The 15,769-nt window shown below is 41.3% G+C and overlaps 1 protein-coding gene across 5 annotated transcripts in view; it reads left to right on the top strand.

The window, feature by feature from the left end:
* Positions 1-15,510, top strand: part of GOLM1 (golgi membrane protein 1) — a 175,835-nt gene extending 160,325 nt beyond the window's left edge. For all 5 annotated transcript variants that reach the window (XM_030193680.1, XM_030193681.1, XM_030193677.1 and 2 more), the window contains 2 exons: positions 4,601-4,739; positions 10,694-15,510. In XM_030193680.1, the coding sequence (XP_030049540.1) occupies positions 4,601-4,739; positions 10,694-10,697 (143 nt within the window). In that variant the 3' untranslated portion in view covers positions 10,698-15,510. The remainder of the gene's footprint in view (positions 1-4,600; positions 4,740-10,693) is intronic.
* Positions 15,511-15,769: the final 259 nt, after the last annotated feature.

Genomic DNA, 15,769 nt, shown 5'->3' with positions numbered 1-15,769 from the left:
AAATCTCAGAGCGCATTGCTTTGAACTCATGGCGGAGGTTACCTAGATGTCATTTCAGGTCCCTTTCTCAGATACCAATACATACTCCTCCTCACCCAGTGAGGACTCCATTCAGGTGGCGGCCAGCACAGGGCCCTATCGCCTGATTTGCGGAGTGGAGCATCCACAGCGTCGGATACTTTTAAGTTCCGATATCACTTCCACCAGTCTTGGGAGGCGATGTGAGCACAAATTTAACTGCAGGTGGCAATGGATAAGCACATTTTTGGGAAGGGAGTTCAGAGCTTACAGGTTATGCAGCCATCTAGATCGGTGCATTGCTTTCTTTATTTATTTGTTGCATTTGTGTCCCACATTTCCCCACCTATTGCAGGCTCAATGTGGCTTACAATTTTCCGTCATGGCTTTCGCCAGTCCAGAGTAAAGATACAATTGGTATTATATAAAGAATATGGATGACATTCTCCTGCCATTAACTTTTAAGTAAGAAAAAAGACCAATTATAATTCTTAGTGACAGTCACAGGATATCCTTCCTGTTGCTCTTGAAATTGTGTTATATTGTAACACCTTTTTCGAGGAGGAGGAGGGAGTGTTAATCATTATTTTGTAGTTTAACTAGAAGTTTTCAATAAGAAGATAGATTTTGTGGCAATGTGAGCAGATAAGGTAGTCTTGTATGTTGCTATTGTAGTATCCAAGCTGAAGAGCCCTAACTTCCTTCATATCAGTCATTCCATCATCCCATTAATCACTTTGATCACCCTTCCCTATACTTCTTCTAATTCTGCTATATCTTTTTTTTTTGTTTGTTTGTTTTTTTAAATGGGGCAACCAGAATTGCACTCGGTACTCAAGGTGTAGTCTCACCATGGTGCAGTCGGAGACATTATGATATTTTTGTTTCATTCTTTATGCCTTTCCTAATAATTCCTTACATTGTTTGGATTTTTTTTGGCTGTGTCTGCACGCTGAACAGAAGATATCAACACATTATCCATGATGACACCTAAATTCTTTTCCTCAGTGGTCACTCATAATGTGGAACCCGCATCATGCACTGTAAGCTATAATTTGGTTTTTCTTCCTAACGTGCATCATTACAGTCATCCGTATTAATTGCCCAGTCTTCCAGTTTTCTAAGATCCTCCTGCAGTTCTCACAGTTAACATGCATTTAGCAATTTTGCATAATTTGTTATAATCTTAAAATTTGTTGACTTTACTCACTGTTTCAATTTCCAAATTATCAGTACATATTGTAAAACACTGGTCCAAGTACCAGGTCCTGCTATTTACCTTCATCCATTGGGAGAATTGGCCATTTAATCTTTACTGTTTTTTTTTTCCAATCATTTAACCACAACAGGACATTACTGCCTAGCCACTTTCCACGCTTCAGGTACTGCAGATGATAATGGTAGACTACAGATATCTAATAAATCAACTGCAATTTTGTTTCAGCGTTTTGGTCCTTTGGTATATAGACAAACCGGTCCAGGAGATTTGCTGCTCTTTAGCTTGAGTGTACCCATCACTCTGTTTTCTTCTACATTGCCCCCTCCTATTGAAACTTCCTTCACATAGATCTCCATAGTGATCAGTTCTATCAGAAATTTAGAACGCTCTAAAGACCCATCTGTCCTCCTTGGCTTCCCTTGGGACCCAGGGAACTGGGCTGGTCAGCAGCTCACACGGTGCTTCTCTACTGTATCTGTTCTCTACAGCTCCTGCTACTTCTTTCTTATATCCATTTATCTGTCCTATTGATGTTGTAGTTCCTTCCACCAGGTCTCTGAGATACATATTATATCTTAACTCTTCATTTAGTGCTATATATGCTCTCTCTGATCTTATTTTTTTTTAGGCTTCTAGCATTTGTATACAGACATTTAAAAACCTGTGTTGGGGGTGTCAGGGCCAGAGGACAAGATGACGGTGTGAAGCGAAAGCGGTCAAGCAGCCCTGCTCCTAACCTTCACTCTTTGATTTGTAAGGAAATTTTCCTACTTAACTATGCCTAAAAGGAGGGGGTAAGCAGCGCGTTGGCCCCGCTACGCCTGCTATTCCTGTGGTTGGACCTATGGACTGCTTTACTACGCCCGAACTTTTTTGGGGGCTGGTCTCCTGTGCTGGAGGGGAGTAGTGGGAGGTGACCTGCTCCCCCGGCTTGAGGTTGAGACTTCTGTCAGCCCTGAAGATTGGATGCCTCACTCATGCTGGCAGTGGAACAGCGACGTGGTCAGGAAACCCCTAGCTTTGATACGCAAGGAGTGTTTCCTGAAGCGGGGGTCGGGTCGCTGTGTTAATCCGCCTGATACAACTGCTCAGATGAGTGAGGCCCAGGAGAGAGTCTGCGTTTCTGCAGACCCTGAAGCCGCTATGGAGAAACAGTCTTCGGAGGAAATACAGACTTGAGTAAGTCTTTTTTGCCTGTTAAGCCTTCCACTATTACCTTGGACACTATGGGAAGCTCTTTTAAGTTTTGGAAACTTCATTTTCCCAAAATTACTCCCTGTAATCCATTATACTCAAGTTCCATCGGAGAACATATCCCTGCTGGAAACAAAAATTTTAACTATGGAAAAACAGATTGACTAATGTTATATCAGATCGCTCCAACAAACTCAAATTTGATTAAAGAAATTTGATATTGAAATATAAGATGGAGAATATGGAGAATCAACAGAGATCTAAAACATTGATAAATTTTCCTAAAGTTCCAGCTGTTGATCCTTTCAAAAAGTATCTATCAGAGATATGAAAATTCCAGAACAGGCTTATCCTCCAGTCTGTAAAATATATTATTTGTCAATATATAAAAGGAAGAATACTAATCAACCAATTTCTGAAGAAGCCGAAGTTACATTTGACACTTTAAATTTAACTCAAATTTTTGAAGATGATAATGTTATTAAACCAGCTACCTTGATTGTGACTTTTGTATTACAACCGGATAGAGACTGGATATTGAGACAATTTTCCGTCATAGAGAAAGCTTTTTCTGAATTGTAAAATTAGAATTTTTCCAGATATTGCTAGAGCAACCCAAAAAAAGCGTCCATTTTTTCTTAAACTCCGCCCGCGGGTGGTGCTATTAGGTGGTTTATTTTGGTAAAATTTTCCTTGTGAGTGTGTATTAAAACGTAACTCAGTGAAATGTTTTCTATGATCCTACACATTTAATATCTTTCTTGGACTCGAAGACTGTTGTAACTCCAGTTTTGCAGCCTATAGCAATATCTTCTCCTACTCCGTAATATAATAATTTGATCCGTGTTTCGCTTCTAATTTTCATTTAAAATGTTATAACAATGTTCATGGAATTGTACCTTGTCCTCTTCTTAATAGTGGACTAGAGAATAGATAATAGTATAAATAGATGCTTGTAAAAAAAGTAATTGTTAATATGTTCAATATTACCTATCTTTTCTGAATCAAGTTTATTCTGTTTAAAATTGTGAAATTGATTAAAAATAAAATAAAAACCTGTGTTGGTTTTTATCTACAACCTGTTTTGCAATCAGCAGGGATTATTTACTGTCTTTGTTTGATCTTTTCTAAAGGCACCTGGGCTTGTCCTTTGCCTTGGTTGCCACCTTTCCTGAGCCATGCTTTGTGCTTTCCCTCTGGTTCTAGTTTAAAGCCTGCTGTATCTCCCTTTTAACAGCCTGGTTCCATGAAGGTCATCTTTTCAGAATAGGCTATTAAAGTTTTTGATGCATTTTGATATATCTTTTTTTTATAATTTAGTAAGCCACGTGTCTGCATTGTGGGAAAATTGTGGGGTAGAAATGAACCATAAATAATAAAATTTTGCAGGTTGTAAGCTGCTGTTCTTACATTTTGGAGGTGAAACAGCATACATCAAAACTAATGGAAATGGCTTTCCTGTGAAAAATAAGTTTTCAAAACTGAAAGTGTGCACTTAAACTTTCACTAATTTATATTATAAACTTCCTTGCAATTCAAAAATTCACAGATCTCATTTGATATAGTCTAGATCAGTGGTTCTCAAACCTGTTCTGGGGGACCACCAGCCAGTCAGGTTTTCAAGATATCCACAATGAAATATACATGAGACAGATTGGCAAGCTTGCTTACCTCCTTTATAAGTAGATCGCTCTCATACATGTTTATGGATGTCCTGAAACCCCAACTAACTACGGGACCCCAGGACAGGTTTGAAACCACTGCCTTAGATTGGTTCTCATTCCCTGAGGTTCTGCTGCCAAAGCTTAGATTGCAACTTGGTTCATGGATGCTTTAGGTGCAGCCTGTTTTAAAAATATATGTTAACAAAGGCTAGGCTACCTATGGAGGTAACGCACACCTTCCCAGAGAGGAGAGGGGAAGGAAGATCTACCCAGAGGGGAAGAGAAGAACAGCAAAAGCTAACACGATACTGCTGCAGGAAGGAAACGTGATTGGCAAAAATATGATTAGGATTCATTGAGCAGTGTTGACTTGCAGCCTTTTTTGTCTGGTACGTTAGACCATTAGGATGGCCCTACATTAATTTTCTGCCACAAAGCATCTGTAACAGAAGCAATAATTCACAAGTCCTGCTTGTATAGTGATTGCACAGAATCTCTTTTTCAGACGCTGAAGAGCACAAACAGGAAGTAAAGAAAGAGGACACAAAGGACCAAGCTGCCAACTACAATGGGGATGATGGGAATGAGGCTGACCTGAGGCAGAGGAAGGCAAGCTGTACTTGTAGAAAAACCCTGTCTGAAAGGTAAAAAAGAGACTACAGAGGAATAGAGAACGTTGTCCTCACAGTAGCTTTTCACATGTTGTAGCGACACCAACATGGAGATCTTTAATCTAAAGAAAATATTAATATATCAAAAATCCTATCAAAACAGTACCTGTACTGTACAGTAGCCAAATAAATACAGGGATGTGCCCATATAGCTCAGTTCAAAAAGTCCATATATGTGGAAACCATATTCAAGAGAAGTGGTTAGATTCTGCATTCTAGCTGTTTGTTCTGTCCCCTTGAGATGGCTCTGCACAGTGAAACACTGAATTATTGACTGTCATTTATATATGGAGCAAAGGGGTTATTTTTTCTCAATATTGTTAACTGCTTGAAAGGATGCAATGATTGCAAGCAGAGTCAGCAATTTAAAGCCAGTTTTTTTTTTTTTTGTTACATTTGTACCCCGCACTTTCCCACTCATGGCAGGCTCAATGTGGCAGGCAATGGAGGGTTAAGTGACTTGCCCAGAGTCACAAGGAGCTGCCTGTGCCGGGAATTGAACTCAGTTCCCCAGGACCAAAGTCCACCACCCTAACCACTAGGCCACCCTCCACTATTCATAGAAATTACTCCATTACATTGTGTCTCAATGTTTGAGCAACCTGCAGCTTATTCACTTGAGATTGAATTTGAGTGTGGTTATATGTATCTTCTTTGTTTGGGGTCAAGATTTTTCACTGTATGAACAAGGACACCAGTATTCTCTACCCTCATGCTATATGCTTTTATAAATGAGCCTTGGAGGCTCTCAAATGCTGATGGTAAAATTTACACTTGGTCTGGAAAAAAATGTAAATGTGTGCATTCTATGCACGTATGTTGTACGTGCAACATCACAACCACACTTCTGCTCCATCGAAACTACTCTTCTCTCCCCCCCCCCCCCCCAGAATGCATATTCTTAGATCACGTAAAAGTAGGATGTTTGATGCTGTGAATAGATGGATAGCCAGACTGAAACTGGCTCTTCATTCATGGCAGGATTGAATGGTTAAGATACTGAGGCAAGATCTCCCCCCCTCCCTTCCCTCTCCTTCCACCAATATGAGATATGGAAGATTTAAACTAAATGGATCCAAAAGGGTGGTGGGTTAAGATCAGTATGGGTTATGTTTGTTTTGGTTTGGTTTTTTTTTTTTTTTTCTTTTCCCAAACTGGATTAGGTGGAAACCATTGCAGCTTTAAGATACTGGCAAGAAATTGGTTTGGGCTTTCTTTGAGAGACAGACGGGCATAGAAAAAAGTGTACAATTCAGAAAAAAGGTTAAGGTTTGGATTGGTAGTGAAAATGCTGAGAAGATGGCAAGAAAGTTAAATTGTTGGGAAAGGTTTTGCAGTTGTAGCAACACTGGTATTCTCCTGTTTATTTTTGTGGTGCCATACTAGACAGCTTTAGCAGTTTGAGGCAACCAGAATGAATGACAAAGCAGATATAAAAGGTTAGAAGTACTAGTATGAATGCAAGTCACCACATGTCTGAGTTTGGGATGGGAAAAGGATTTAGTTTGTGCAGTTTTCAGTAGTAAATAAAAGTGAGATTACTTTAGGTACAGTACATATTTCCCTGTCCCCAGAGAGCTTACATCTAATTTTGAACCTGAGACAATGGAGGAATGAGTGGCTTGCCCAAGATCATCAGGAGCAGCAGTGGGATTTGAAACCTAGCTTCCCTGGTCCTTAAGCCACTGCCCTAGCCATTAGGCAGTGGTAGAGTTGGCTAGCTGTTGGACCTGTCTGGCAGACTACACATTCTGTAACGCAAGAAGTCCTAGAAGCAACCATGAAGAGCAAGGAACCTCACAAAGGTCAAAAATGACCAAAAAAACAAAAGGGGAATAAGCAAAAATAGAGCTCCCCAAAAGAAAAGTGTATCTTTATTGACATCAACAAGGATAAAAGTGCCAAATTTTCTATATCAAAGTATATCCAAAAACCAGCATGAATTCAAGAAAAAATGACAGCCATGTTTCGGCTGGAGTATGACTCTGTGACTAATCAATGTGAGATGCATTTTTAAGCAACTTATTTACCATTTCCACTGATAACCTTGGTACACGACAAGAGCAGTGTGACAGGATTTCTTGACTCCTGATGCCAGGCACTCCAGCTGAAACATAGCGTGTGTCGTCTTTTCCTGATTTCATGCTCTTTTATTGATATACTTTGATATTGAAGATTTGGCACGTTTATCTTTGAAGATATCTTCAATAAAGGTACGCTTCTTCTTTTTTTGGCTGTGGAAATTTTAACGGGATATCTGGAGCTGTCATTCATTGTTCCAAGCAGGGGCGTAGCCAGACCTCACGGTGGGAGGGGACCAGAGCCCAAGTTTGGGGGCAGATTTTGAGTGCTGCCCCCCCCCCCCCCCCCCCACCACCTCGCCTCCTTGCCACTTCCCCTCACTGCCTTGTCGTTCCTCGTGCAAAAACAAATACCTTTGCTGGTGGGGGTCCCCAACCCCCGCCAGCCGAAGCCTTCTTCAGCACCAGCCTCTGGTGCAGCTGCTTTCCGCTGCCCTGCTCTTCTTGCTCCTCCTGTGCACACTGATGCGGCTTTATGTGAAACGGCTCAGTTTCACGTAAAGGAGCGTCAGTGTGCATAGGAGGAGAAAGAACAGCAGGGCAGCGAACGCGGCTATGCCGGAGACTGGCGCTGAAGAAGGCTTCGGCTGGTGGGGGTTGGAGACCCCCTGCCAGCCAAACCAGGGGTCCGGACAAAATTTGCGGGGGCTGTAGCCCCCTTGGCCCCCCATAACTATGCCACTGGTCGCAAGTAGGAGAAGGGAGAAAGGCAGGGAAGATGCTGGAGCACAAAAAAGTACACCAACTTTACACACAGCTTCTTTGCATGTATGAAAGCCAGTGGGAGCAAATGGTTAATTCCCCCCACCCCCCAGAGCAAGTTGTAAAACCCAAAGGAACGTGTGAGGTGGTCCTGTGCCATGCTTCTCTTTCAGATGACATTTTATTGGCAAGAAATCTGGGGGGGGGGGGGGGGGGAGTATTGCAATTAGAATTAGTACAAACTTCACTAGTGCCTACCGTGGTAAAAGAAATATTTCAGTGCTGAAATGTAAGTGTAAAACAAAGCATTAAAGTACTGGTGACTTAACAAATTCAATGAAAACAAGGGTCTGTCCAAACAAAGAGCATCTTCTGGGAAACAGCATCCCCTACGCTAGAAGCACAGAGATGGGCTAAACCAGTTGGACAGTGTACATAAGTATTGCAATACTGGGAAAGACCAAAGGTCCATCAAGCCCAGCATCCTGTTTCCCAACAGTGGCCAATCCGGGTCACAAATACCTGGCAAGATCCCAAAAAAGTACAAAACATTTTATACTGCTTATCCCAGAAATAGTGGATTTTCCCCAAGTCCATTTAATAATGGTCTATGAACTTTTCCTTTAGGAAGTCACCCAAACGTTTTTTTTTAACTCTGCTAAGCTAACCGCCTTTCCCACATTCTCTGGCAACGAATTCCAGAGTTTAACTACACTTTGAGTGAAGAAACATTTTCTCCAATTCGTTTTAAATTTACTACATTGTAGCTTCACCACATGCCCCCTAGTCCTAGTATTTTGGAAAGCGTAAACAGATGCTTCACATCTACCTGTTCAGTTCCACTCATTATTTTATAGACCTCTATCATATCTCCCCTCAGCCTCCTTTTCTCCAAGCTGAAGAGCCCTAGCTGCTTTAGCCTTTCCTCATAGGGAAGTCGTCCCATCCCCTTTATTATTTTCGTCGCCCTTCTCTGCACCTTTTCTAATTGCACTATATCTTTTTTGAGATGCGGCGACCATAATTGAATGAACACAATATTCGAGGTGCGGTCGCTCCGTGGAGCGATACAAAGGCATTATAACATCCTCATTTTTGTTTTACATTCCTTTCCTCCTAATAATACCTAACATTCAATTTGCTTTCTTAGCCGCAGCAGCACACTGAACAGAAGGTTTCAACGTATCATCAACGACGACACCTAGATCCCTTTCTTGGTCCTTGACTCCTAACGTGGAACCTTGCATGACGTAGCTATAATTTGGGTTCCTCTTTCCCACATGCATCACTTTGCACTTGCTCACATTAAACATCATCTGCCATTTAGACACCCAGTCTCCCAGTCTCGTAAGGTCCTCTTGTAATTTTTCACCATCCTCCCACAATTTAACTACTTTGAATAACTTTGTGTCATCAGCAAATTTAATTACCTTACTAGTTACTCCCATCACTAGGTCATTTATAAATAGGTTAAAAAGCAGCGGTCCCAGCACAGACCCCTGGGGAACCCCACTAACTACCCTTCTCCATTGAGGATACTGACCTACTCTCTATTTTATATCTTTTAACCAGTTTTTAATCCACAATAGAACACTGCCTCCTTTCCCATGACTCTCCAATTTCCTCTGGAGTCTTTCATGAGGTACTTTGTCAAACGCCTTCTGAAAATCCAGATACACAATATCAACCGGCTCACCTTTATCCACATGTTTGTTCACCCCTTCAAAGAAATGTAGTAGATTGGTGAGGCAAGATTTTCCTTCACTAAATCCATGTTGACTCTCTCATTAATATATGCTTTTGAATATGCTCTGTAATTTTGTTCTTAATAAGTCTCTACCATTTTGCCCGGCACCGACGTCAGACTCACTGGTCTATAATTTCCCGGATCTCCTCTGGAACCTTTTAAAAAAATTGGCGTTACATTGGCCACCCTCCAATCTTCCGGTACCACGCTCGATTTTAAGGATAAATTACATATTACTAACAGCCTGGGATTCCCGCCCACTCACTACTGAAGGGGGACACCAGGAAGCTTGGATCCAATCAGCTCACAGCTTTGCTTGTCATTGGAGGGGGCAGCTTCAGAAAGAGTGATGTCATCAGGGAAGCCCTGCAGGGAGAAGGAATTGGGACAGCAGCCAGCCAATGAGAGTCTATCATGGAGATAGGGTGTTTCAGGATGTCAGCTGGATAGTAGAAGGAAGCAGCAAGAGCAGCTAGAGGTGGAACCAAGCCCTGATGCTGATTCCTCACAGAAAATGACAACCAAGAGCAGCAGAGAGCATATTTTGCACTTTTCCCACATCCCTGGCAGCGGGGAGGCAGGGAGCCCCAACACAGGTCTGCCCATCAGCCATTGAGTCACTGCACATTAGCCAGCACTGTCCCCCCCCCCCCCCCCCCCCCCCCCCCCCCCCCCCCCCCCGGCCACCACCTACATTATGCTCCATCCAAAAAAAACCCAGGCACTTTTGTGCTTGAAAAAAAAAAAAAGGCTACCTCTACTGCTTTCTCTGTGTATGAGAGCCATCTGCATCATGTGGAGAGCAGCCACGCATAGCGATTGACTGTTCTGTGCATGGTCATCTCGCCGACGGGCTTCCCCCATATCACATGCAAATTGCATATGATTCTCTTTGGGAATCCCTCTGTATTCCAAATTGGTAATTTTTACCGATTTGGAAATAGACAAATTCTTAACGGGACCTTTGTGCATCTGGGCCTCAGCCAGGTTTGTCTGGCCGACTAAGGGGATCAAGTGTTCAGATTCTGGGCAGTGACCACTCTAGTATTGCTGGTTATTTAGATTATTACAGAGCTTTGAGGTTAAAGGTGAGAGAAGTGAGGCGTGGGGGGATCTTTTATCTACCCAAGATGAAGTATTGAACAGGAAGATGATGAATCTCCTAGTCAATGAGTCTCATTCTGTGACTGGTAGCTAGCCTGTTCCCTTGGCAGTGTAAAAGAAAGAGTGGATGAACAGATGTATCTTTTTCTGCTATCATCTTCAATGTTAATGTGAAATGCTATATATTGAAAGCTTGGGAAGTACAGACAACACTATTTCTTCCCACTGCTTTGTAACTGAAAGAAGCTATAGAGTCATTTAACTTACTGTTTTTTTTTCCCCCTCTGTTCTAGATAATGTTGAGGACAAAATCATAGAAGTGGTACCTGTGGAAAAGGAGAACCAAATGTTATAAGGACATGGACTGAGTTGCTCGGATGATCTTCAGCCGGACGAACAGAACTCCCATCTAATGGCACATGCTTTTAACTACTGCCAAACTTTAAAAGGCCTAAAGAAAAAGCCCCACGCACACAATGATATTGATAAGACACCGTGGAGTGAATCTCTTGTGAGGTCCAAAACTACTTGACAGGTTAAAGCGGAATTAAATCAAAACAGCCTTTCAAAATGTAAAAGCTTCAATATTTCAGGAAAAACTTTTTTTTTTTTTTTTTTTTCCTGTTTGGGCCAGAGCTCTTTCTAGAAGTTTCATTTCTTGTTGCTGCTAGTCCTTTTTAACATGGAACATTTTTTTTAGAAAAATCCACTGGCGTGTTTCAGATTAGTTAAATGCACCCTGGTTTCACATGGTACTCCTCGGTGTCTCAGCCTGGCTGTAGCCTCCTGTTGTAATTGCTACTGTGCAGAAAGCTCCAGTCGTTTGGGTTGCGCATCTTGTTGAAGCAAACGACAGGGCATTTTTATTGTTTCTGGTTTGTTCCCCTAAGAAGAATTAAGGCCTTTTATTATCATTGCACTACTAGGATGGGCTTCCAGAGCCAGCATATAGGATTGCTAGTGCCCACAAAACACTTCTACTGATGCGCTTTTTATAGGACATAAAAGGAAACAAAATAAGCCGCTCTCCCCAGACTACTTCTCTCATTGTCTCCCTGTCTTCTCAATGCTGATTTCCTCATTTATTCTCATGGAGCCATTTCCTTGTCATCTTTGCTGCAAAGCAGGCCAATTCCCTACTAATTTTCAAGTGTGCTTTTAAGTGACACCCCTTCCTCCAACCTTCTTATTTTCAGTCTCTCGGATGTGGTTTTGCTTCGTTTTATTTGAAGAATTGCACAGGCTTTCTGTTTTAAGGTTCTCGCCCTTTGCCGTGAATGGTAAGACAGAGTTTAGGCCTACCATATTTAGTCACTCTGCCTTCCCACCCACTTCATACCCTGCTACGGGTATGCACATAGCAGTTCAGTAACTCTGTTGCTGCACAATTTGGCCTTTCTGAATGCCTGTTTTGTGCCAAGCTCATGAGGACTTTGTTCCCTTCTTAATTTTCTCAGATCCTTTCTAGATTGCCTCCTCTTTCTCAGCCTAATCACAGCAGCCCCTGCACCAGCTTCATGCTTCCTGTAATGTTCTGTCACTTATCAGTTACATATCTGTCTGCTACCTCCAGCTTTTGTGGCCGGAGGGACAGGGAATTTGTTCACTGGGTTTATCCCTGCTGCTCTTTGATCTCTATATTGCAGCTTAACAGCATCTCACTTCCAGCTGTTACCCATACACCAAAGATGCAAGAGGGAGCCGGAAGAGAAGGGTGCTACTTGAAAATACTTGTCTTTATGGACAGGTCCAATTTAGAAGCAAACAGCTTGTAAATTTATGAGCAGTTGGTAGCCCTGACAGCAAGACAGCGTGTTAAGGTCCGATCCTGGACACTTGGAATAGTGTATACTCCTGCACAGGGGTGGCCTGTGGGCTGCATGTGGCCTCCCCAAAACCTGGGAAGTATGTCATTAACCAGAATGTTGGTGGTTTAAAATGCTGTACTTTGCAAATATTTTCAGAATAGCCACCCTAGCAATTTTCCATCCGTTGTAGTTAAATTTTTACTTTAACCAGGAAGGTCTATGGAGCTCTGTACATTTCCAGTTCCAACATTAAATAATGTTGCGGCCCTCCATATAAAGTTGCCCACCCCTGCTCTAGCAAGTAAGAATTTCATTACTAAAATGTAATTTGAAAAAAGACAGGTTTGAGAGTGGGGGAAAGAGGGGTTGCAGTAGGGCAGTTCTTGAAGGCCCCCCTCCCCTCCCCCCTGAAAATGACACATTGTGCCAATTTTCTCTACTGCACCGCTTATTCAGAAACAATAGCATTTGTATCTTCCTTGTCTTTCTCTGCAGTGCGGGGATCGTCACCAAGAACTTCTGAAAAACACGTCTCTCTCTTTTTACAGGCCTAGAACTGGGCTGCTTTTAGAAGAACTGATTATATGTGGTGTACTATTAGAAGTGTTTAGAGGTGTATAAAATGTTTGTGTTTGTTTGTCATTTGTTATGTGCGTTTGCTTTGCAGAAAGTTTATGTATTTATTTTGCAGTCATAGAGCTCCACCGTTAAAGCAGTGTTGAGCCTATGGCACAATTGCCCAACATAGCACTCTTCCTGCTCAGGCCTGCAGGCATTTGAAGTCTAATTTATTTTCAGTTCAAAGTTAATGTTCACTGTTGTTGGTACTGGTCAACTCAGTAATACTATATTTTGGGGCAGTAGAGTTTCTAAGGAGAGGTGTATATTCTTGGAATTGTGATTTACTTGACTGAGTAGCATCTGAGAGTGCTTCTTCTCTTGCCTTTAGTGAGCAAGGGCTTGCATGTTTGGAAAGCGATAGTATTTGACGACAGTGGCTAGGCTGGGATAGGTGTAGGATATATAATAAGAAAAAGCTTGTTGCACTTGTAAATGAACATTCTTAGCAATGTAGGCCAGTAGAACTCAGTTGCAATTGAGCTGAAAGCCCTGGAATGTAGAGAGACCTCCAAAAATGTAAGTTTTAAACAACAAACTTGAGTGTAAAGGAGCCAACAATTGTGTGCGATTCTCAAGTTTAAATTTGAGCGACATTTTGAAAAATGAACGTGGGGTTTGACTTGAGCCCTGATACCAGAGCAACTTAAACTGTAAACTGTCTGTAAATCTTTTTGCCAGTTCTCTTCTGACCATGATTGTCTTAAGAAATATGATTGATTTCCTCTTGTTTGGGCCCTGGAGATACTGGATGTGCCAGGCAGTGTACAGTTGAATGTCGCACAAAGCAAAGATGAAGAGCGTACTGAGATGGTCAGTATGTGGTGTAAGGAGGTGTTTGTCTTGTCTTAGACAAATTTTATATCTGTAAATAGAAAATTAAGTGGGCAAAATGGAGTCTTAGCGTGAACTAAATATACTGTGAAGATAAATAGTTTTGGTGTTAATTCTGGATGAGGTCTTCTCTTGGAGTTAATTGCCAAGGAGTGACACAACAGATCTGTGGCACTGATGGTGTTTATATAAGTAGGATTATATACACTAATGTGCTGTAAATGCCAAAAAAAAAATGTTGTAAACTGGAAAACAAATCTTTTGAAACTGATGTCTTCTGTACAATATCACTTTAATGCACTTTTGTCTTCTCTATGCAATGAGTAAGAGAGAAAATGCCTGCTGTGCAATGCAAATTAGTTTTAAGCAAGGGCTTCCCAGCCCTCTTCCCAGCTTCCTACCGCAGCTCAGATTCTGTCAAAGGGGCTGCAGAATTCTGTAGTGGATTTGTTAAAACTGTCTATGGCAAATTTGCATATTGACTTATAGTCCTTAGTGTACACACACAGTGTAATTTTATAAGGCTTGTTGCACATAAAACAGAAGGCTACTGTCTGCACAGAAGCATTCCTGCAGGCAGGGTAAATGCATGCATAAGCCGGTAAAATAGCAAATTTACACTGGGGTTTACTAAGCTGCTAGCATGGCTGGCTGTGTGCTAGTGCTGACACAGCCCATTCATTTTGAATGGGCTGTGTTGGCAATGCTGCGGGGGAAGCCACTAGCATGGCTTAGTAAACAGGACCCCTTGGGCATTTGTGAGAATAATGGTAAATATGCATAGGTGCTTTCTATGGGTTTAATTTTTGAAAGGAGCAAGCGTACTTTCCCTCTAAAATTTTCCTATCCTTTTTCCTCCCCTATATTGTATCTTCTTCTGTTCTTTCTTTTTCTTTTGTATTGTAATTTCTCTTTTACTTTTGTGACTTTGTGAACCACCTTCCTGTGCTTTTAACCTGATGGCAGTATAATTGCTAACCTCCCCTTTTTTTTTTTTTTTTAACACTCACATGGCAATGTGAATGGGCTGTGTCTGCATTATGGCACCAGCTGTGGCTTTGTAAAAGGGGGCCTAAATAAAATAAACTGGAGAAATGTACATAAGTTTAAAAGGAGTCTTTTAAAATTACCATTAAATTCTTTAGTGCAAAAACTTAATTTCCTTTTAAATTATTTTCTGATCTTTATATGTATGTCTGGTTATCTTCCTTAAGCACTTATTTTTTTTTTTTAATAGATTTGTTTTCTTTTCTTTCCCCCTTTTAACTGTGTTTCTACAGTCTGTTACTCCTCCTGAATGAACCTGTTACCACTATTCCCATGATTACAAAGGATGCAGAGCTCAGCAAACCAACAACAATAAACTGGGTTTTAGCACTCGAGAGGGGATCCCACATTTAGCACAGAAAATGAAGAGATGTGCTGCTACTTGCCAAGTAGGGTAGGGTGGGTAGACAGTTTCCTGTGGTTCATGTGTGGCTTATTGCATGCTTGATTACCCATGTTCAGCTGGGTTTTCAGGATATGCATGCACTCTCTTGCTTATAAACAAGTGTAGATAGGTCATGCCTAAAAGTATAGGCAGTGCACATGCTTGTGTAGCAGGTGTGCTCAGGGATGGACTTTGGGTAGAGGGTGGGCATGTATTTTAAAATACATGTGAGTGTGTTGATTGCATACGACAGACATTTTACTCTCAAGCAGGTTGTAACGTCCTTTACAGGCTAAAAAATAGGTTACCTCCCTGCCCTATTAATCAATATGCCCTGTGATGAATTGTCCCAGTTTATTTTCTATAAAATTATTTAAAAATTGAGCTGGGATTTTATTGCCCCCTCTCAATCTTCCTTTATTTTATATATTTATTAGTTTAACATTTTACCAAGCATACACTTGAAATTTGCAATACAGGAATAAGAAAAATGGTAATAACACAAATTATAGAACTTAAATACATATTTCCCTCTTTAGACCACAAAATCATTAACAGGGGGAGGAGATCATTATTTCTGGAGAAGAAATCGGTTAAAATAAGTAAAAGGAAAATCAATTTAGCATAGCACTACGCTCAGCCTAATATTATATACAATCCTTTATCATTAGACAATA

The sequence above is a fragment of the Microcaecilia unicolor genome, chromosome 2, assembly GCF_901765095.1.
Source record: "Microcaecilia unicolor chromosome 2, aMicUni1.1, whole genome shotgun sequence".
Taxonomy (NCBI): domain Eukaryota; kingdom Metazoa; phylum Chordata; class Amphibia; order Gymnophiona; family Siphonopidae; genus Microcaecilia; species Microcaecilia unicolor.
This window is presented reverse-complemented; position numbering and strand designations above follow the sequence as displayed.